The 23,709-nt window shown below is 48.8% G+C and overlaps 1 protein-coding gene across 1 annotated transcript; it reads left to right on the top strand.

Annotated features, from left to right (window-relative positions):
- The first annotated feature begins 680 nt into the window (after positions 1–680).
- On the top strand, positions 681–14,850 carry PLAC9 (placenta associated 9). The gene is made up of 4 exons (XM_030334224.1): positions 681–732; positions 12,583–12,680; positions 14,089–14,215; positions 14,712–14,850. The coding sequence occupies exons 1-4, from the start codon at positions 681–683 to the stop codon at positions 14,756–14,758; spliced, it is 324 nt and encodes a 107-aa protein (XP_030190084.1). The 3' UTR covers positions 14,759–14,850.
- Positions 14,851–23,709: the final 8,859 nt, after the last annotated feature.

Genomic DNA, 23,709 nt, shown 5'->3' on the forward strand with positions numbered 1-23,709 from the left:
GATATTCCAGACCCATGTCTGTTCTTTGGACTGGGTGTCACCTCTTACTGGTTCCCTCCTTAATCGTGAGTGAAATAAAATCTTCAGCACATGCTCACTTTACATCTGTATGAAAGTCACGATTTTACCTTTTTCTGAAAAGTATCTTTTAACACTTGCTATTACCTGTTAGCAGAACAGGAAGTTTCCATGAAAGGCAGACCCCACCACTGAGACTCTCAGGGTCCCTGTCCCCTTGTAGTTAATTACGAATTAAAATGCGTAGGTGGGCGGATGAAAGCCTCCACACTCGGTGCGTTCGGGGTTCGGGAACCGGGGGTGACACCGGGGAAGCCTCGGTCTGCGGGTCTGAGATGGGCTCCCGCGAATACCCGGGCCGGGGAGCGGTGGCCCCGGGGTGGGGGTGGGGGCAGCCCTCGCCCCTCCCGCCCTCCTGCGCCCGGGCCCCCGGGAGCCGCAGGGAAGGGGGGCGGCGGCCCCCGGCTGGGGAGGCGCCCGGGCTGGCACGCCGGCCCCTCCGCCCGCGGGGTCTCTGGAGGGGGCGGGTCGCGCGAGCTGGAGAGCCCGGAGCCGCCCAGGAATCTTGGCTCGGGCTGCGAGCATTTCCTGCGGGCGGGCCGACGCGGGCCCGGGGGCGCGGCGGCGGGCAGACTCCGCGCTGCGCTCGGCCGGCCGGCAGCATGCGGCCCCTGCTCTGCGCGCTGGCCGGGCTCGCCCTGCTCCGCGCCGCCGGTGAGTGGGGTCGGGCCGGGTGGGACCGAGGGGACGGAGAGCGGAGAGATGGAGAAAGGGGGGGACCTCCCGGGAAGGGGGGGGGGGGAGTGTGAAAAGAGACGTGAGAGAGAGCGCCCGAAAGAGGAAGGCTGGAGAGACCCGACGCCCCGCAGGAGAGAGAGGAGACAGGCATCGCAGGGCGGGGAGGTCAAGTCTGCAGGGAGGGCACACATCCCCCCAGCGCCCCCCCGCCGCCTTCCGGGCCAGCTGCATCCCGAGGGCCTGTGGAGGCGCCCGGGCAGGGCACTCCCTTGGAAGCTGAGTTCCGGCAGACGACGACCCAGGCTTGGCCCAGCAGAGCCAGCGGGCGGACAGGCGGCCCCAGGAGAAAGGCCGCGACTTCACCTGCCATCTGGCCGGCCGAGGGCTCTGCGGCGTGGGAGAGGAGGCCAGTGGCCCCGAGCTGCCTTGGGTGGGGGTGTTGGGGTGCGGGAGGGAGAGGCCCTCCGGGAGCTCCACAGGCTGCCGCTCCCAGCGGGGCAGGTGAGGGGAAGGCTCGGCTCTCACAGCGGTGCCATGGCAGAGGCCTCACCAAGTACCCAGGCCTCCTGCCCCCTCAGGCAGACCCGTGCCCCCACCAGGTGGCTTGCCTGTCAGCCTGGAGCCAGTGCAGGTGAATCGCCTAAGTGAAGTACCCTGAGCTAAGATGGGAGCCTCCCACGCCAGTGCCTTTCAGGGCACAGCCGGCTGTGGGTGTGAGCACCCAGGGGCAGGGTGGAGGCCTGTGCTGATCCTGGGCAGCCCCCCCCCCCCCCCCCCCCCCCCCCCCCCCCCGAGTAAGTTGGGTCGGCTGCCTTATCTCTGTTAGCCTGTTTCCTCCTCTGTAAGGTGGGGAGAATGACACCCACCCTGCGGAGACTGAATGAAGTCCCCAGCACGGAATTCAACACACACGGGCTCCCTCCCTCATCCCCTCAGCTCCACTGATCTCTCTGAGCCTCAGTTTCCCCACCTATTAATGAAGGAGGACCAACAACTGCCTCCTCAAGGGCTGTATGACGAGTGGCTGGGACTGTGCTCGGCACAGAGCCCATAGAGCCAGGCCTTCTTTCCCCCCTCCTCCCCCGCTGCTCCTGGAGCCCCCCCCCTCCCCTCCAGGAGCCGAGGGCACAAAGCCGAGTCTGTGCTCCCCCAGAGGGAGGATCTGGCTGCCGCCCACAACTGGCCGACTTTATTGTGGCCCCTGCAGTCATGACCAGTATATGCGCTTTAATTTAAAACCGTTCTTAAACATTCTTTCTGATTATGCTTGCTTATTGCTACGGATGTTTTAAAAAGGGGGAAAGTATAAATGTATGAGTGTAATCCCACACCGTGTTCGCACAGTGTTGTGTATAATCTTTCAGACTTCAGACAATTTACCATTGTGTTTCTTAACGTTTGACTATGAAATATCTTGGATGCAATGGCAGAGCAGTGTGGCAAACCCCGGTGTTCCTGCCATCCTGCTTCGGCGAGTATTGGCCTGTCTTGTTTCCTCTATCACCCCACATTCTGTCCCCTCCTTCCAATAGTTTTAAAGGAAATTCCGGGCACCATATATTTTCATCCGTAAATATTTCCTTCAGTATCTCTAAAAGATAAGTAATCTTGTTCTTTTTAAGTTTCATTTATTTAACTAATCTGTATACCCAGTGTGGGGCTTGAACTCATGACTCCAAGATCAATGTCAATATGGGGCACCTGGGTAGCTCAGCCGGTTAAGCGTCTGACTTTGGCTCAGGCCATGATCTCACAGTTTGTGAATTCAAGTCCCGAATCGGGCTCAGAGCGTGGAACCTGCTTCAGATTCTGTGCCTCCCTCTCTCTCTGCCCCTCGCCTGCTCATGCTCTGTCTCTCTCTCCTTCAAAAATAAATAAATACACATTAAAAAATTGTTTAAATTCATATGCACTCTCAGCTGAGCCAGCCAGGCACCCCAAAGATAAGTAATATTTTAATAAACATAACTGCAATACCATTATCACACCCTAAAAAGGGATGAAAATTTCTTAATATCATCAAATGTCCACATCCCCCATTGTGTCATGTTTACATTTGGTTTTGTTTTGTCCAAATAAAGTACACATGTTGCTTTTGGCGGACATGTCAGTTATGTTTCCTTTAACACATGAGGTCTCTTCCCCCCTTTTCCTTAAGATGTATTTGTGGACGCAGCTGGGTTGTTTTGTCCTATAAAGTTTTTCCACATTTAGATTTTAGCTGATTGCATCTGCCGCGAGTCATTTAAATGTTCTTCCTTCCCCTGTATTGTCTATAAACTGGCAGATCTGGAAACTTTTGCTGTTCTGCAAGAATATGTTAAGATGGTTTGTTGCTTTAATTTGTATTTCTTTGATTACTACTGAGGTTGAACTTTTTCTTTAAGTGCATATTGGTCATTTCTACTAATTCATGCGAATTGTCTCGCGCTTTTCAGTTGCGGTACTGGGATTTTTCATATCGACCTACAAAAGCTCTTTATATATGAAGCAAACTGCTTGGAATACTGATAAGAGCCCTTTTTCAAAATTAAGTTTTCTGTTGAGTTCCTTTCCTGTTTTCCTATCAGAGACATCTAAACTCCTAGAGCCTGGTTCTTTTACCAATTGTCACCCATGCCTTGGGGCCCTTTGGGCATTCTCTCATTGTCCGTCCCTGCTCCAGATCCCCGTGGACTGGACATCTGTCTTCCACTGGAATTCTGCTTTCTGCCTCAAGTGAAGGAAGAAGATGCTGAAGGGCTGTCGTGAGGGTCACAGCATTTCTTCCTACAAAGGTGGATATTGTGGGAGTGAACCACTCAAAGACATTTCGATCCCAAGCACACATTCGGGCTCTTATGGGGCCCCAGACAGCTGTAAAGGTCATGAGAACAGGTCCTCTTTGCCCCATACCTGTCCAACCCCTCATTTTGTAACTGTGTTCAAGTGTATTTGCTTGCCAAATGATAGGCGAGTTGAGAAGCAAGACGTTGGTGTAGGAAAGCGACTTTATTTGGAAAGCCAGCCAACTGAGGAGATGGTGAACTATTGTCCCAAAGAACCATCTCTCAGAGCATGTGAGTCGGGCTTGTTCTATGTTAGAGGGACAAGGGAGTCAAAAGATGACTGATATCTGTAGACATTGAAAACAGTCGTGTAACTTCTTTGCCCTTGGTCAGTTGATCTTTGTGTGTAGGAATCTGGTGGTGTCGTCCCTGTAAATCTTAAACATAGCATAGTCATTTCTGTATGTACTTCTGTATCTCCTCCAATGAGGCAGGTTTCAGGTAAGAAGGCGGTTTTTGCAAATCTCAGTTGTAAGCAGAATTCCTTCTGTGATTACCGTGCCTGTGTGTGGGGCTAAGCAACGTTTCTAAGCTACAGGTTACAGTGGCAAGGGAAATAAAAGCAATATGGAGTCAGGCATGCTAAGTTTCTCCCTGTTACCTTTTACAGAGGAGACAGCTGAGGCCCCGAGAGGGGAGGCCCTTAACTTACACAAGGTCACATGACTGCCAGTGCACAGTCTAGACTGTGTCGGGCAGGTAGGATTCAAATCCTCTCCCTACCACCTACTAGCTATGTAATCTTGGTCATGTTACGCAATCTCTTTGATCTTTAGTTTTCTAATTTGTAAAAACGTGACGTAAGCGTCAAATGGGATAATGTACGTAAGCGCTCAACAGAGAGCTTGGCGCACAATGAGTGATCTCTAATTGATGGGAGCTTCCCGTGTAGAGTGTGGCTATGCCTATTGAAAAGGCGAAGGACCCAGGAATCCAGTGAGTGGGACTGGCTTGTAAGAGAGCCAGAGAGCCGAGTCAGCACCGAGCCCTCTGTGTCCTTGTTGGAGAAGCCCCTCCCCAGCATCCCTTGGACCCCTGCATAGGTTTATCCCTAGAGCAGATGCCTCTCCATCCTGAGAACTGGTCTGTGTGACCCAGCAGAGAGGCAGAGCCCTGGCAGCTTCCTCTGCCTTCTTCCATCTTCAGCTCCCCTGATAGATGCCCTACACGCCATTGGCACAGCACTTGGCAGTTCCAAGGCATCTTCAAGGGCAGGAGTCCCTTTAATCAACACAGCAGTCCTGCCAAGTAGACCTGGCAGGACAGCTCCCTCACCGTCTGAAAGAGAGGCAAAGAGTGTCCTCAGTAAGTCTCGGAGGTGGGGCTGCGTCTCTGACGACTCCCAGCCATGTGTGCTTTTCACGGTGCACGGAGAGAGGTTTATTCTGGATGGCTTCTTACACCTTCTCCGTCTTGTGGGGCTTTTGGAGTGTTCTAGTACATTATGACCCCGCGGACTAAAAGAGCATGGTATTCCAAGATAGAAGGAATCAGGGTTCCCATATGGCTCGGGGAGCAGAGCTCTCTGCCAGCCCTGACCACCAGCCAATCTACCTCTGAACTCACATACGAGAAAACGAATAAATACGTGTGAAGCCGAGGGGGGGAGGGGGCTTTTTTATGGTAGCCTAGCTTACTTACTGCAACCAGATACTGAATGTACTGGAAATGACATTGAAGTGTTCTGAGAGTGATCAACAAGACTCAGACCCCCATTTGGAAAATGACCAGAGACCAGGGGAGATGGGAGGGCATGTCTCTCCCAAGAATGTGCCTCAGAATCTGAGCTCTTTCTTGGGGGGCTCAAGGGTCTGTCTCCTGGCTCAGCCAGAGCAGTTCCTCATACTGGAATTCTTCATATACTTGTTTGAAAATAGTATTCTTCTGCTTAAAAAATTTTTTTTTAAACTGCTGGTGGTTTTATTTTTTTTTTTAATTTTTTCAACGTTTTTTATTTATTTTTCGGACAGAGAGAGACAGAGCATGAACGGGGGAGGGGCAGAGAGAGAGGGAGACACAGAATCGGAAACAGGCTCCAGGCTCCGAGCCATCAGCCCAGAGCCCGACGCGGGGCTCGAACTCACGGACCGCGAGATCGTGACCTGGCTGAAGTCGGACGCTTAACCGACTGCGCCACCCAGGCACCCCTGACTGCTGGTGGTTTTAAATGAAGCACCAATTTTAATACGAATATTAAATGTGGTAAATTTTATTCTATTATAGTGAGTGCGGTCGAACACAATTAACCCCTAACTGATGGATGTTGCTGGTCAAAGCAGAGTGTGTCTTTGATGATTCAGAAGGCACAGCAATCTTCAGGGTCTCCTCTGGGAAATTATGCGTCATCCCAGAAATCATTGGAGCTGTGCACGCTTTCTTGGTGTTTGAGTCCCAGATACAAGAGGTCCCCTATGCCTGTGAGTAGGAGGGGCCATACTTCCTGCCTCAGAGGATGGGGACCCGGTGGCCATGTCTCTTTAACTGAAGAAGTTAGCCCAGCACCTCCGCTGGGCCTCTGGCCTCCCCGACAGCCTGCTCTCACCAGCCCACTGTGTTCCACCCATGGCCGCCATCCAGGGTGCGCATAGGCCCTGAGTGGGAGCCAGGCCAGGGAAAACAGCCCGGCGTCCAAGAAGGTCCATTTCCCAACTGGCCGGGCAGGGAGGGCGGGAGCAGAGGAAGGAAGGGAACATGGAGACCCACAGCCTTGGCTCCTCCAGCATGCTCATGGTAACGCTTCAGCCTTCCCCACTCCTGACTGTCCCAACAACCCCGTGGGGCAGGCATTATCCTGAGCCCCTTTCTACTGACGGGGAAGCTCAAAGACATGGCAGACGCCCAGCTCTTGTCTCGCTGGAGCTTCTGATCTAAGAAGCAACTTGTCCTTGACTCACGCCGGTTTTGTCCTGGTAGCTAATTTTTGAGGCCTCTCAGCAGGCTGTGAGAGACAAAGCGGCATCCTCCATGAGCCAGATGGGGGTGGCGGTGCGTCAGGCCTCCCCACCCCGAGTTAGCAAGGAGGCAGCAGAGACTCAGGGAGGAGAGGAAAGCTTCCCACAGGCCCGCACCAACTCGTGGCGGAGGGGGGTGAGAACGGGCCTCTCCGGTGTGTTTGGGGCCCTTGTGCAGTGAGGTCAGTGCCAAGTTAGGGACCCACATGGGGGAGGCAGCAGCAGCACAGGCCCCGAGGCAGCTTTCTCTCTCAGATGAGCTCGTAGGGAGGCCTGGATGAGCTCACGGACAGTGGTGCAGCGGAGCCCAGGGCACAGCTCTGTCCAGATGTGAGGGATTAGTGCTGTGTGATGTGGAAAGCAACCTCAGCCAATCCTTTCCCCTGGAGGGCTTTTGGAGCCAAATTAGACCTCATTGCAGACTCCTACAAAACAGGATGTTTTAGGCCGGCGGAGGGGAGTAGATTCATGTTGTTCAGGACTTACAGGGCTGGCGGACCCTCACACTTGGCCAGCCAGGTCAGACTGTTTCCTCCTGGCCCAAGCTGGGGCTGGGAGAGGGCAGGCCGGGCTCCGGGGAGAGGCTTGGCCAGAGGCTCATGGGCGGAGCCCACAGTGGCTGTGTGTGGACACAGATCCACACTGGACAGACCCCCTTTGCACGGACAGTCCTCCCTGGGGGTGAAAGCGACTCTTCTTGCCCCCCAGGAAACGCTTCCTCTCTAGACTGGGCTCTGGAGAGCTGAGTTCTTTCAGCTGAGACAGATGAGTCAAACTTTCTAGTCCCTTCACCATGGCCACTTCTAGATCTGCTTCTGCCTATCAAAGGCCCAGAACAGAGCACAACCATCCAGGTGGGGTCCCTCAGACCACCCTCTCCCTCTTCCTGAGCCTTTCCCGTCCGCGTATGCGGCCCGCAACGGCTTCTGCTTTTAGCTAACAACCCTATCAGACAACTGGCCTTTATTATGGAAAATTTCAAACCATATATACAAGAGCAGAGAGGGTAGTGGGAAGAACTCCAATGTCCCCGTCACACAGTTTCAACAATTATCAATTTTGGCCAATCTGGTTTGGCCACCCATGCCCCCACTCACTCCCAGGCCTGGATTACTTTGAAGTGAATCCAAGATATCATAACATTTCATCTCTAAAGGTTTCAGTATGGATCTCTAAAAGCCTCCTTTTTAAGAACATAACCAGTCCTCACTTGAGCCGCACATATACTAGAAAAAAATAACCGAAGTACCATTGTAATGTCAACCCCCCTCCCAAAAGTCAACAAGACCATTGTCTTTAAAAAAAAATTTTTTTTAATGTTTATTTATTTTTGAGAGACAGAGAGAGCGCGAGCAGGGCAGGGGAAGAGAGAGACGGAGACACAGATTCTGAAGCAGGCTCCAGGCTCTGAGCTGTCAGCACAGAGCCCAACGCGGGGCTCCAACCCACAAAGTACGAGATCATGACCTGAGCCGACGTCAGACGCTGAACCAGCCGACTCCCCTGGCGCCCCAAGACCGTTGTCTTTTGAAGAGGCTTTTCTAAGTTCAGTGGAGGGAACTAATGGAAAATACAGAAACAAATTGTTCTCCGTGAAAGATGCTCAGGGTGGAAGGGAGTTTTGTCTCTGCTGTTAGTTCTTACCCGTAAGTGGAAGAGCTGGGATCCAGAGAGAGTTGGGACAGGAAAGTCTCAGGACGGGAAGCCTCTGGAAGAGATCCAGAAGGCCAGCTTGCTGTGGTGAGATCAGGAGAAGGGTGCTAGGGGTCCAGTCATTTGCTAACCATGTGACCATGGGCAGGTCACTCAACCTCTCAGAGTTACACATTCATCACCAGCAAAATGGCTCACCATCTCTGTCCTCACCTCGAGAACTGTCAACCTTCTGGGCGACTCTGTATGTCCCCTTGGGCCATCCAGCCAACACCTGGGTCTTACGGTTACAACACTTTTGCACCTAGACAGATCAAGTCCAATAACTCTTTGTCCCCACTGTGCCTCAGATGCCCACGTCTATGGCCGCAACCTTGATATTGCCACGAGGAAGCTGCTTCACCTCTTAGAGCTGAAGCTACAATGTCTTTTGCCACTCATTCCTTCCGTTACTGCCATCACCCTTCAGCCCCTCCGTTTCTCCCAATTTATTGGCCCTCTTCTTGGCCTCTCTCCTTCCTTATTCAAGCTAGACTCCAGAGCTCATCCTCTTAAATGCTTGCTGGTCAAATCCTCAGTCCTTTGCTCGCTTGCTCTCCCCCATACTCTCTCTGCAGACTCCCAGCTTCCGCTCCATCCAGCCACATATCCTGGCCACTCCCAGCCTGTCAGGTGGCACACTGTGGGTCTGGGGTTTCCAGAGTTCTTCCCTGAGTCGCGTCCTTCTCCATGGCCCTCCTCATTCTCCTCATCTCCTTTTGAAGTCCTCTGTATATTTGAGCCCCCTCCCCAGTGGTCTGCTGATAACGTGGCTCGCAAAAACAGACACAAACCGAAACAGGACATTTGCTTGTTTCCAAGATGTAAGTGCTCTCACTGTGCCTCCCATTTTAGTGGCTGTGTTCAACAACCCCCCTTACAGAATTCCTGAAAACGTCACAACTAGCTTCCTCTTTCACAAGCCAACGCGTATTACCAGCAGATGACTCCCCTCTTGCTTTACAGAATGAACAGAGGCCAGCAGGTGAGAACTCACTCAACTTCTTGGCCCTTTGAGTAGAGGTCTACTGTGCCCCTTGTCCTCTGCTCAGTTCTTTTTTTTTTTCTTTTTCTTTTTTTTTTTTTTTACTAATTTATTTATTTATTTTTACAATTTACACCCAAGTTAGTTAGCATATAGTGCAACAATGATTTCAGGAGTAGATTCCTTAGTGCCCCTTACCCATTTAGCCCATCCTCCCTCCCACAACCCCTCCAACAGCCCTCAGTTTGTTCTCTGTATTTAAGAGTCTCTTATGTTTTGGCCCCCTCCCTGTTTTTTTTTTTATTCATTTTAATTTTTATTTTTTGAGAGAGAGAGAGAGAGAGAGAGCACAAATGGGGTAGGAGCAGAAGAGGGGGTGGATACAGAATCCAAAGCAGGCTCCAGGCTCTGAGCTGTCAGCACAGAGCTCAACATGGGGCTCGAACTCATGAACGATGAACTCATGACCTGAGCTGAAGTTGGACACTTAACCGACTGAGCCACCCAGGCACCCCTAAATCTTTTTTTAAATTTAGTGATTTATTTTTGAAAGAGAGCACACGAGTGAGCGTGGGAGGGGCAGAGAGAAAGGGAGAGAGAGAATCCCAAGCAGCTCACAGCCAGGAGACTGAAGAAGGGCTCGAACTCACAAACTGTGAGATCATGACCCGAGCGGAAACAAACACAAACACAAATATGGAAGCAAATAAGCCCAGAACCGCGAGAGGAACCTTGACTGTGAACCCTTGGGTGGATGATGTTTCTCATTGAAGTTCTGGGCTTGAGAAGCTCTGTGGGACAGCTTCCAAGGGACCTGCACTTTCTGCCGTGCTCCCTCTCAGCCCGGCGTGGTGGGCGAGCACGCCCAGAACTGAGACTGCTATGTCTCCTTCTGGAAACTAAGTTGACGTGAGAGAATCAAACCCCTCACTTGAATTATTTTGACTTAATATGTTCCTGAGACTTTAACTTTGTCATTTCTGGATGCTGCCATCATTCAATTTAGATCATTAATATAAATTAGTATATGCCTTTCACCTTTCTGTGAGAATCCCAGACGTGAAAGCCTGAGTGACTCTTTATTTTGAACCGTGAGTTCCATATCCAGCCCTTCACAGATGGGCCCCTCCTGTCTCACGATGTTTCTTTCTTTCCGATGACACTTGGGCCCTGGCGTTTCCTCAGGTGCTCATTTTCAGCCTTCCTTGGGTAGCCTAGAAGAGTTTGCTGCAGCCACTCTCATACATCTTGCCTAGCTTATTTTTGCCAAATCTGATCACTTATGTATTTAAAACTTCTGAATAATATACATATATCACCAATCTGCAATAATCCTGATTCAAAAAAAAAAGTTCTTCATTCATTCAGTCTAATCTGCACTGAAACCCTTTTTTTAAATTTTATTTTTTATTTTTTAAAATTTACACCCCAATTAGCATATAGTGCAACCATGATTTCAGGAGTAGATTCCTTAGGGCCCCTTAACCATTTAGCCCATCCCCCCTCCCACAACCCCTCCAGCAAGCCTCAGTTTGTTGTCCATATTTATGAGTCTCTTCTGTTTTGTCCCCCTCCCTGTTTTTATATTATTTTTGTTTCCCTTCCCTTAGGTTCATCTGTTTTGTCTCTTACAGTCCTCGTATGAGTGAAGTCATATGATTTTTGTCTTTCTCTGGCTAATTTCACTTAGCATAGTACCCTCCAGTTCCATCCACTTAGTTGCAAATGGCAAGATTTCATTCTTGTTGATTGCTGAGTAATACTCCATTGTATATATATACCACTTCTTTATCCATTCATCCACCGATGGACATTTGGGCTCTTTCCATACTTTGGCTGTTGTTGATAGTACTGCTATAAACATGGGGGTGCACGTGTCCCTTCGAAACAGCACACCTGTATCCCTTGGATAAATGCCTAGTAGTGCAATTGCTGGGTCGTAGGGTAGTTCTACTTTTAGTTTTTTGAGGAACCTCCATACTGTTTTCCAGAGTGGCTGCACCAGCTTGTATTCCCAGTCCTTTGTTAAGTTCTTTCCTTCAGGCTGTAAGTGTGGTTGTTTCTTCGACTTAAAAGAACAGAAATGACAACAAGAAACATTCTGTAGACCATGTGATCTGATCTCCCTTCCTTCACAGCCAAACTTCTTGAAGAATGTTTCCCAGGGTCCAAATTTCCACCTTCCAACCTCTCTTTCCATTCCCATCCCACAGCATCTCGGCTTGGCTTTGCCTCCACGACTCCGTGAACAGGGTCGGGGTGGAATTTAGCAGGACTTTCCTGTTGCTCTGTCTTTCAATCCTTATCTTGCTAGACTTCCCTGCTGCTTTAGGCCATGCTGACCACTTCATCCTCAGGGAAGCTCCTTGCTTCTCTTCGTTTCTGGGACAGTGGCCTTCTTCCTGAATATCTGCATTCTCCAACGATCCAGCCAACTCTGCTGCCTCACAGGTACCTGGGGGTCACTGACACAAAACCTGAGCTCAGAACCTTCTGGTGTGATGGCTGGTGGTGCCAGGAGGAACCAAGGGGGAACCAGCATTGGGGAGAAAAATGATGAACCAAAATCTGGACGGGTCAGACCTCAGATCTTCCATTTAACTAGCTGCGTGACGTAGGATATAGCATTTCACCCCTCTGCATCAACTGGTGATAATAAACAGGTTATTGTAAGGATTGAATGAGTTCGCACACTTGTTTAGCGGGCCATGTGGTACATAGTAAGTGCTCATCAAATGTCTGATATTAATAACTGGTCATCAATGTCAGTGTGACGACTAAAATATCTTCCCTTCATCCTCTCTATACCTACTGCCTCCCCTCATCACTTCTCACACGGATTCCTGCAATAACTTCCTGCCTTCAAAGCCAAATCCCTCCGATCCATTCTCTGTATTTAAAAAATTCACATAGGACCGTGTGACTCTTGTGTTGAAATAAACCCCAAGATAAGCACTGCGGTTGGCTTATTAGGGCCTCTGGTTTTGTTTCCATGACCCAGTGTCCTCCCATCCACCCTGTACTTTCCAGCCACGCCAACTCCCTGAGGGTTTGCACACGGGACCGTGCCGGCGTGTGCCTCTCTCTTTGCACACGCCGTTCTCTCTGTCTGCAACCTTGCCTCCCTTCCTTACCTCACCCAGTTCAGGCAGCAGCTTCTTGAAGAAGCCCGCCTGGGTATGGAGGTGACCATGGCCATAGAGACAAGCGAGTGATTGGGCCAGCCCCCCGGCCCCTCACACCCTGACCCACACACTGAACCTTCCTTTGCTTCTCTGTGACTGTTTTCAGGACCCACCTCACAGAGCCCAGCGCTTTACAGGAGTCTCTAGTGTCACAGGGAATGGTGACAAGGCTTGTTTTTCCACAGCTGCTGAACCCTTCATGCCCTCCCATGGAGACCCAGCTTGGAACACAGGGTGTGACAGACACATGGCTATCCACGGCCGTTTAGACGTCATAGAGGAGGTAATCAGGGTGACTTGGGAGGACGTACAGCTTCAGGACCACCTGGCAGGCTGGCAGCTTTTTTTTTTTCTTTAATTTTTTTAATGTTTGTCTATTTTTGAGAGGGAGAGAGACAGAGTGCAAGCGGGGGAGTGGCAGAGAGAGAGACACACACAGAATCTGAAGCAGGCTCTAGGCTCTGAGCCGTCAGCACAGAGCCCGATGCGGGGCTCAGACTCACGAACCGTGAGACCACGACCCGAGCCGAAGTTGGATGCTTAACCGACTGAGCCACCCAGGCGTCCCCAGGCTGGTAGATTTATAGGGCTCAGGACAACCTTGCTTTGGAAAATCGGGAAAACCCATGCCAATTCTGCTCCCTGGCCACCATGTGAAACATCTCCCTGCCCTGTCTGGGCTCTTAGGCTGACCAGCCCTCAACAGACCCTGCCCCTGGTGGGGGGTGGGGTGGGGAGAGGGGCTTGCTTAAACCCAGCTAGAGATCGCCACGTAATTACACAATGAGATGGTGGAAATTCGGTCACTGTGTTTTGTTACACAGCCACGGTTTGTAACCGGGGGTCTATAAACTTGTGTGGGAAAAAATTACACCTTATTTTCACAAACCTTTAACTGGAATTTAGCATTCCAATTCACTATAAATACAGGCAACACACCATAGTAGTATTGACAGTACTGTGACTTTGTTCTCAATAGAAATCACAAGATAATTTCACTCCATCATAGTTGTGAATATATCGACACATCATTCATCCTTGTCAGCATGACGTAATTACAGTCGTCGTTACACCTGATGTTAGATCGTGTTATTTCCTAAGTTAATAAATACATACATTTTTACATCAAAGATTTAATTTTTAGCACTTGGACAATATTTTAATGCAGTGGGAATCCTTGGAGATCCTGTATGCTTTATTTTGTTTTCAATTAAGGTATTTTTCTGAGAAGGGGGTCTGTAGGTTTCACCAGACTGCTTTTCATTCATGAAAAGGCTAGGAACCCTGACTAAAGAACATTTCAAAATCCCCCACCTGTCATTTGGCAGAATTGCCACCAGGGGGCGGGGCGACAAAAGGAATGTGAGCTCCTAGTGGTGAAGAACGGAAAGGAAAACAGGAAAAAAGGGTGGCTCCTTGTCAAACCTGTTGTGACTGGGTGAAGCGCTTAGGGCCCGAGCCAGCGGCGGCCTTAGAGAACGAAGCCCTAGGATCCTGTCATCGGGGGGAATGGCGAGGCCGGCAGGCGCTGAGCCTGAACAAGAAGGGCCCAAGTCCCCCGGCGCTCAGTTCTCTCGCGCCCCACTGGGCCGCCCCGTGCCCCTTAGGATGTGGCTGATGGACTTGGCTCCGCTCTAGTGCCCCACTCCTGCCCCCCTGCCCCCGCCCCGCTCCCATCTCTCTCGCTCTAGACGGTGGAGAAGACGGTGGAACACCTGGAGGCAGAAGTGAAAGGCTTGCTGGGTCAGCTGGAGGAGCTGGCCTGGAACCTGCCCCCGGGGTCTTTCAGCCCCACGACCCCCGACCTCCTCGGAGAGGGTGAGCGGCTGCCTCGGGCTGGGGTGGGGGTGGGGGTGGGAGAAGGGATGGGTTGCCCACCGCACAGGTGTGGCCTGGACAGGCAGGGAGAGGCCTCGGGTCAGAGTTGGGAGGGCATCACCCCCTCCCCGGCCCACCCCCAATGTTCTCTGCCCTCGCCCCCCTCTGGAGGGCGCTGCAGCCTGGCATCCGGACGGGGCTTCGGGAAGAGCTGGCACAGTTCACCGGGGTCCCGCCCCGCGCCGCCGGGGGCACAGCGCTGCTGCCTCCTCCGCTGGCCATCTTCCAGCCTCAAAGCTCCTGGTCTCCTTTCAGGTCCCTTGCAGGGAACCACTCCTGCGCCACCACAGAACCCTCCGAGGGCGCGGCGGAGGGGCTGCCCCCTGCCCCTCCCCGAGCCCCGAGTTCCCTGTCACAAGAGTTGGGGGGGGGGCAGGGCCTGGGAGCGGGGCCGCGGGGGGCCTTCAGCGCTCCCGAGCCGTCCCTTCTTTTTCAGATGGCTTTGGAGCACCGGAGCCAGAGCTGCCCGGCAACTGGAAATGACACGCCCGTGGTGCAGCTTCTCTGGGCACAGAGTGGCACATGGTGGCCTGCCTTCCTCAGCTTTGTGCACAATAAAAGCTACTCCCTTGGTCCTCTGTGTCTGCTGACCGTGACCCCTATAGCCACAGCCCCTTCTCTGTCCACTCCCACGCCCTGAGGCCCACATCCTCCTGCAGGCTCAGACCTGGGGACTTCGGCGGGCTGCTTCCGCCCGTCTTCGTTATAGGGGCAGACAGGGCAGGAGCTGGTGCGGAGGTGAGGCACCTGAGGCCCAGACCGGCAAGGGGACACAGCGGAAGGGCCCTTGAGTAGCCTCACTACTCAGAATGTGGCCATAGATGAGCGGCAGTGGGAGCCCGTCACAACCCAGACCTCCTGAATCAGAACCTGCATTTCAGTGGGATCCCCGGGGGACAGGTGTGCAAATTTGTGTGCGACTTAAAACCTTTTCTATTGAGGTAAAATTCGCGCAACGTAAGTTTCAGATTTTTAACCTTGTTAAACTGTTCAAATTCAGCGGTTTCACACTGTTGTATACTCATTGCCGAACATTTTCATCACCCCCAAAAGAAACCCTGTACCTACAAGCAGTCACTTTAAAAAAATTTTTCTTTTTATTATTATTTTTGAAAGAGAGAGAGAGAGAGTGCGAGTGGGGGAGGGGCAGAGAGAAAGAGGGAGACACAGAATCTGAAGCGGGATGGAGGCTCCGAGCTGTCAGCACAGAGCCCGATGCCGGGCTCGAACCTCCAGATCGTGACCTGAGCCGCAGTCGGTCGCTTAACCGACTGAGCCACCCAGGCGCTCCCAAGCAGTCATTTTCTATTCCCCTTCCTGCCATCCTTCAGAAACCACTAATATTTCTGTCTCCATGGACATTTTATATAAACGGAATCATACAATATGTGGCCTTTGTGTCAAACCTTTTTACCATTGACCATAATGCTTTCAAGTTTCATCCGTATTGTAGCATGTCTCAGTACTTTATTCTCGTATAGCTGAATGATACTATACCATTTTACATTCTCCCCAACAATGTGTATAGAAGGGTTTCGATTTTTCCACATCTTCACTGTGTATCTTTTTAATTATAGCCATTGTATTAGGTATGAAGTGGTAACTCATTGTGGTTTCAGGTTGCATTTGCCTAATGGTGATGACCATCTTTTTTGTGTGTGTTTCTTGGCCATTCATCTTTTTGGGGAAATATCTATTCACGTCCTTTGCTCATTTAAAAATTTTTGGCTTTTTGTTATTGAGTGGTAAGAGTTCTTTATGTATTGTGGATCCTAGGCTTTTTCAGATATATGACTTACAACTATTTTCTCCCATTCTGTGGGTTTTTACCTTCTTGGGTGCCCCTTGAAATACAAAAGTTTTAATTTTGATGAAGTCCAATTTATCTATTTTTTTGTTGTTTTTGCTTTTGGTATCAGCAAGAATCCATTGCCAAATCCAAGGTCATGGATATTTATTCCTGTTTTCTTCTAAGATTTTTAGTGTTTGCCATTACATTTAGTTCTTTGATCTGTTTTGAATTACTTTTTGAATATGGTGTGAGGTTGGGATCCAACTTAATTCTTTTGCTTGTGGATATTTGGTTGCCCCTGCATTATTTGTTAAAGAGAATATTCCTTCCCTATCAAATGGTTCTGGCACGCTTGCCAAAAATCAATTAAACGTAGATGTTTAGGTTTCTGAATTCTATCCCATCTATAGGTCTATCTTTATGCTGGTATCACACTGTTTGAATTACTGTAGCTTTGAAGTAAGATTTGAAATTAAGAAGTGTGAGATCCCTGACTTTGTTGTTCTTTTCCAAGACTGTTTTGGTTATTTGGGGACTGGTCCTTTGCAATTTCACATACATTTTAGGATCAGCTTGTCCATGTCTGCAAAAAGGCTGCTGGAATTTTTATGGGGATTAGATTGAATCTGTAGATCAGTTTGCAGAGTATTTGCCTTGTCAATACTGAGTCTTCCAAACTGTGAGCACAGGGTGTTTTGTATTTTTGTGTTTTCAGTGTACAAGTCTTACACCAACAAATTTACCCTTACGTATTTTTTGTTATTATTATAAACGGAATCTTATTTTCAGATGGCTCACTGCTAGTATATAGAAACACAACTGATTTTTGTATTTTGATCATGTATCCTATATCCTGCAGCTTTGCTGAATTCGTTTATTAGCTCTAATAGTTTTTGTGTGGGTAGGATTTATAATTTCCTATATAAGATCGTGTCATCTGTGAACAGAAACTTTTACTTCTTACTTCCAATTTGGATGCTTTTTCTTGCCTAATTGCCCCGACTAGAGCTTCCGGTACAATGTGGACTAGTGGTGGCAAGAGCAAACATCTTTGTCTCGTTTCTGATCTTAGGGGAAAGATTTTCTTCTTTCACCATTAAGTATGTCAGCTGTGGCTTTTCATAGATACTCTCTATCTCAGGTTGATAAATACTCCTTTTCTTACAATTTCGTTTTTAACCATCCAAAAGCATTGGGTTTTTTCAAATGCTTTTTCTGCATCAGTTGGGGTGATCGGTTTTCATCCCCCTTTATCCTACTAACAATGTGTATGACATGGACTGATTTTTGTATATTGAATGGTTCTTGTATTCTTTGATAAATCTCACCTGGCCATGGTGGCTAATCCTTTAAATACCCTGCTAGATTCAGCTTGCTGCTATTTCATTGAGGATTTTTGCACTTCCCTTGTGATCTCTTTGTCTGGCTTTGGTATCAGGGTAACATTGGTCTCATATGAGTCAGGAAATGTTCTATGTTTTGAAGAGTTTGAGCAGGATTGGTGTTACTTCTTTAAATGTTTGATTGAATTCACCAATGAAGTCTCCTGGTCCTGGCTTTTTCTTTGTTGAGAGGTTTTTATTATCGATTTAATCTCTTCTTATAGGTCTATTCAGATTTTCTATTCTTGAGTCTCATTTGGGAATTTGTATATTTCTAGGAATTATCCCATTTTATGTAGGTTATCTCATATGTTGACATGAAATTATTAACAGTATTTTTGTATAACTTTATAATCCATTAAAAATAAATAACATTTTATTTCTATAAGTTATCAGTAATGTCCCACTTTCATTTCTGATTTCAGTAACTGAGTCTCCTCTGTCAATCAGTCTAAAAGTTTGTCAATTTTGTTGATCTTTCCAAAGAATTATTTTTTTGTTTCACTGATCCTATTGTTTATCTATTCTGTTTATCTGTGTTCTAATCTTTATTTCCTTCCTTCTGGTTGCTTTGCATTTAGCTTGTTCTTCTGTTACTAATTCCTTAAAGTGAAAAGTTATTGACCGGAGATCCCTTTTTTCTTTTTTAACATAGGCATTTGCAACTATATATTTCCTCTGAGCACTTTTTTTTTTTTTTAAGGATGTTGTTTAATTTCCACACATTTTGTAAATTTTCCAGATTCCTTCCTGTTATTTATTTCTAATTTCATTCCACTGTGGTCATAGAAGATATTCTGTGTAGTTTCAATCTTTTAAAATTTGTTTAGGGGCACCTGGGGGGCTGTCGGTTGAGCATCTGACTTCAGCTCAGGTCCTGATCTCATGGCTCGTGGGTTCGAGTCCAGTGTCCCACTCTGTGCTGACAGCTGAGAGCCTGGAGCCTGCTTTGGATTCTGTGCCTCTCCCTCTTTCTACCCCTTCCCACTCATGCTCTGTCTCTCGCTCTCTCAAAAATAAACAAAAAAAAAATTTTTAAATTCGTTTAGATTGTTTTGTGGTCTATGTGGAGAGTTTTCCATTTGCACTTAAGAATGTGTATTCTGTTGTTGGGTCTACTGTTCTATATATGTCTGTTATGTCTAGTTGGTCTACAGTGTCGTTCAAGTTTTCTGTTTCCTTGTTATCTCTTGTCTACTTGTTCTATCCACGAGGAAAGTGGGGTGTTGAAGTTTCCGACTATTATTAACTATTTCTCCCTTCAATTCTGTCGGGTTTTGTTTCAAATTTTCTGGGACTGTACAGTTAGGTGCATACATGTTTATAATTGTTCTATCTTGATGGATTTAACCCGTTTATCAGGATATAATGTCGTTTGTCTGCCAATATGCTTTTTTGAGAGTTTATGCCATTTATATTTAAAGCAATTACTACTAAGTAAAGGCTTGTACCATTTTGCTATTTGTTTCCTATGTTATGTATATTTTGGCTCCTTAATTCCTCGATTATTGCCATATTTTGTCTGAGACAGTTTCAAGTGTACCATTTTGATTCCCCTCTCAGTTCTTTTACTATGTTTTAGTTATTTCCAGGGATTAAGTTAACATCTTAATTTGTAACAACCATTTTGAATTAACACCAAGTTTCAACAGTATATAAAAACTGCTCCTACATAGCTCCACCACCTTCCTTTGTGTTGTTGTTGTCACAAATTACATCTTTATACATTTTGTGCCCATCAACAGAGTTATATTTCTTGATTGGTGTCACTGTCTTTAAATCATGTAGAATAAAAAAAAGAGCTACAAACCAAAAAACATATTAATAGTAATGTTTATGTTTACCTAAGTAGTCGCCTTTGCCAAGGTCTTTTGTTTTCCTCAAGTGGATTTGGGTTACTGCCTGCTGTCTTTCATCTCAGCTTGAAGGACCTTTAGTGTTTCTTATAGGGCAGGTCTACTAGAAGCAAACCATCTCCGTTTTTCTTTATCCAGGAACGTCTTAACGTCTCCTTCATCTTTAAAGAATATTTTGCCAGATATAGGATTCTGGGCTGACATTATTTTTTCTTTCAGCACACTGAATAGGTCATCCCACAACCTTCTGTCCTGCACAGCTTCTGACAAGAAGTCAGATGTTAATCGTACTGGTGATCTCTTGTATGTGACAAGTTGGGTTCTCTGTTGCTCTCAGGATTCCTTGTCTCTTGTGTCTAGTTACGTGTCTCGATGTGGATCATTTTGTGTATCTTGCTTATAGTACGTCGAGCTTCCGAGATGTGTAGACTAACTTGTTCCATCAAATTTGGTCAGTTTTCAGCCACTGTTTCTGCAGATATTTCTGCTTTCTCTCTTCGCTGACTCCCATTACATGCATGTTGCTACACTTGATGGTGTCTCACAGGTCTCTTAGGTTCTGTTAACTTTTCTTCATTCTCTTTTCATTTTGCTCCTCAGACTGGGAAAGCTCAACTGGCTTATCTTGAAGTTTGTTGATGCTTTCTGCCTTCTCAAATTTCTTCTTAAACCCCTCTAAGTGAGTTTTTCACTTTTACTGTACTTTTCAACTCTAGACTTTCTACTTGGTTCTTTTTTTGTAGTAACAGATATTTTCTCTCTCTTCTATTCTAATATAGATTTTATTTCTATTAGGAAATTACAAAAGGGAACCAAATAGAAGTTGACATTTTTAAAGACAGTCGATTTAAAGTCTTTGTTTGGGAAGTCCAATTTCTGGGTTTTCCTCAGTTTCTATTCACAGATTTTCTGGGTTTCCTGCGTACGGCTCATGCTTTCTTGTTTTGCATGCCTCATAATTTTTGTTGAAAATTGGGCATTTTGAACATTATAATGTCACAACTCTGGAAATCAGAGTCTTCCCCTTCCCCAAGATTTATCGTTGCCGCCTGCTGTATTAGTTGTTTAGCGAGTTTTCTGAACTGATTTTTTGACGTTTGTATTGTTAGGTGTCACCATTGAAGTCTCTGAATTCAGTGAGCTTAGTGGTCACTCGTGATTCGACACATTTCCTTAAACTCCTGGAACCAACTCCCCAACCTCCATCCCCAAATCTCCCAGTCTTTGCAGATGTGTTCTGTGGGTGTTGGGGCTTCTGACGCTCGGCCAAGTGGTCTAGGACTCGACCTAAGCCTTTATTTCCTGCTTGTGCAGAGCCTTAAGATCAGCCAGAGGTGAGCGCTGAGAGCCTTCTCGAGTCTTTGCTAGGCACGCGTTCAGCCCTGGGCATGTGCGTGCCCTTCCAGATTGCCAGGGACTCGTGGTGCTCTTGGAAACCGTTATCCCCCAAAGTATTTCATGCCCAGCCTTTCTTCCCCAAACTCTTCAATTTGTCTCCTATTTGCCCCTACTGTTACCCCTTCCTCCAGGCATCAGTGGCTAATACATTTGCCTTCAAATGTCCCCCAGGGTTGCCGCCTCCCCCCCTCACCCACCCACCTCCACCAAATTAGGTGAGATAAAAGCAAGTCATTTGAGCCGGTTGCTTTCAGGGAGCAACCAGACAGATCAAAATATCCATAGTTCTTGAGGACAACAAGATCCATTCTGTTCCCTCCAGTGCTAAGAACTTACAAGGACCGTGGGATATTGTTTCTGAGGCTGCTGCTGAGCTAGGGGGGTGTGGGGGATAGGGCCGGGGTAAGTGAACACGCAACAAAACCCTCTTAACGGAGCCTTTTTTTCTCAAGCATTTGGTTGCTGCAGACTTTCATTTAGTTTCCAGTTTGAATAAAGTTGATTCTGACTGTTCTCATCACCTTATTTGTTGCTTTTGTGGGGGAGGGACACTCCTAGAGGCCCCTACTCCACCATTTTTGCTGACTACATTGAAGTTTAAGAAACTCTGATCTAGTCTTTCGTTTTACAAAGGCACAACAAAGGCCCAAAGCAGGGACACATGACTTTTCTAGGATCATAGAGCAAATCAGCAGCTGATCTGAGATCGGGACAAGATACTTGACTCCCAGAGTGGTACTCTTTCTGCTTCAGGATGTCCAACTCTTACTGTTAGAAGGAACGAGGTTCAGAGTGGACACCCGTGTTGAGCCAAGGCTAGCTTTCCAGGGAATGGGGGCTGAGGGTAAGAGCCCCTTGTAAAGCTGGGGGCTTCAGTGATTGAACCTTTTATGGCGAGGGTCCCTGTAAGGCGCCAGGCAGAAGACTGAGCAACATGGCCAGAGAGAGCTTTCAGGTTTGATGGGGTGAAAATTTAAGCTGTTATCTTCCCGGTGAAGACCTTGGTGATGATTTAGCTTGGTTTCTTGTTTCCAGGTCTGACTCCACTTCCATCAGCCAGGGCAGGGAGGAACCGGCAGCAGAAATAAGGGGCCGAGTCCTAAGCTAGAGCTGTAACCCTTTGCCAAAGCAAGAGGAAGGACACAGCACGGTCACCCAGCGGTCACCGCCCGTGGGCATCTGTAGAGGGCCAACCTGCAGATCCCTCTTGCCCCATCTTCCATCACCTGACTGAACTCCAAACACAGCCTTCCTCGAGCTCACCTGTCCTGTGTGTGACCCAACACCTCCAGGCTCAGAAGTTCTGTCTCAGCTCAGGAGCATTTAGATCAGCGTCAGAATGACAAGGCAAGCAGGAGGCAGGAGCGGTTTCTTGGCCCCCAGGCCTGCTCCGATCTGTGAGGTTGGGGCCCAGGGACCTGCGTTTTGACAAGCGCCTCAGATAATCCTGATACACGCTGGGGTTTGGGAACCACCACTTTAGGACCATTTCTCCACCCGCAAAGTAAGCTCCTTTATTCAGCCTAATATACAGCAGGGAGGATTTCTCCAATTGTGCACCCAACACAAGTGACCCCCTTGCCTCGCCCTCGCCGTGCTCCTGCCCCCAACCGTGTTCCTTCCGATGCCCCACAGCTGCAGAGAATTCACTCAGGGCTGAAATTCACCAGGTATCTCACCCTCTGGTAGCTCTTCTGGAAGTGACATTAGATGCGTGGCAATGAACTGGCCTCGACCACCATTTCCAGGGGGCAGAAAAAGACCCAGGGTAGCCCTCTCCCAGAAAGATGGCCTGTAAGGTTGAATGTCTCCCTCCCCATCTTCTTTGTCCTGGGTGTAATCAACGCAGTTAATAACCTCCTGTCGACCTTGGAAGGCAGTAAATGCCTTTGCCCCTGAAGCGAGCTCACCGAGGAGGTCATGCAGCCCTCCAGCCCACACTTATTATGGGTTGGGTTCCACGGGCGTGACCAAGAGGGCAGCCTGAGGGACAGGAAGGTAGAGAGAAACCAAGACCAGGATGAAGGCAGGTGGTCCCCAAGTGTGTGGACCAGGGGTCTCAAACTCCGACACCTACAGGGGCCAAACAGGTAACGTGCAGTGGGGTGTGGTGGGGCTGGTGGCAAAACAGAGAGCGCTGTGCTCCAAGGGGGCAGCTGCGACCTGGCTCCAGCAGCTCCTGGTCTGCAGGGTTGCCAGAGCTGGGTTTTTCGAGGGAAGCCAGCATTGTGTATTTTTACAAAACGTAAAACCTCTCAATACCTCAATGTTGGCAATAAATTCGAACATCTGAAAAGACACTTTGGGGACCAAAGTAAATGCGTGTACAGTCAGGTACTGCCTGCTGGGCACCAGGCTACAACCTTTGGTGCAGACAACAGGGCAAAGTAATGTCACGGGACACTTACCGTCACCTTGGAGGGGGCTGAATGCAGGCCCTGGCAGGGCTCAGGAGGCCGCCGGGGTCAGCCTGAGTTCACAGTCGTGTCGGGCCAATCAGTCCATCCCACCAGGCCGGGCCCCCCTGGCACCCGAGGGCAAGGGGCCTGCCCTAGGGGGGCAGCACCTGCACCGGGCATGCTGGGCCTTGTTCAAGAGGCCACGGGCATGGAAACAGGGGGAAAGGAGTGAAGAGCAGGGCCTAAAATCGATATTCCAGGGCCGACAGTGACTTCTCCGGCTGGGGAGTGGGTCTAGGGGGAACAGGCTGGGATCTAGCTCACGGCTGCCCCATGCCCCTTGGGCCATCCTCTCCTCTCTTCTATGTCCAGGGGAGTCTGAGGGGTCGGGTGGTATTCCCAGGCAGACGTCTACTCCAGGGACAAGGCCTCCCTGGACCCTGCCAGGGCCCAGCTAGCTTGATCTCCCACCTCAGTCCCTGAATTCTCTCCTTTCTAAATTCCAACAGAGGTCAGAAAGGGAGTGAGCGGAGACCCCTGGCAAGGCAAGCTCCAGGCTTCTGGAGAGAACAACGATGTCTAGAAACTGTGACCCTTCTAGACTCAC

This window comes from Lynx canadensis, chromosome D2 (genome assembly GCF_007474595.2).
Source record: "Lynx canadensis isolate LIC74 chromosome D2, mLynCan4.pri.v2, whole genome shotgun sequence".
Classification (NCBI taxonomy): Eukaryota; Metazoa; Chordata; class Mammalia; order Carnivora; family Felidae; genus Lynx; species Lynx canadensis.

Excerpts from the sequence above, each read along its gene's own strand:
- PLAC9 (XM_030334224.1), top strand. The coding sequence starts at position 681 with ATGCGGCCCCTGCTCTGCGCGCTGGCCGGGCTCGCCCTGCTCCGCGCC. Across the intron at positions 733-12,582 it reads CGCCCTGCTCCGCGCCGCCG|CTGCTGAACCCTTCATGCCC; the intron begins GTGAGTGGGGTC and ends GTTTTTCCACAG. Across the intron at positions 14,216-14,711 it reads CCCCGACCTCCTCGGAGAGG|ATGGCTTTGGAGCACCGGAG; the intron begins GTGAGCGGCTGC and ends CTTCTTTTTCAG.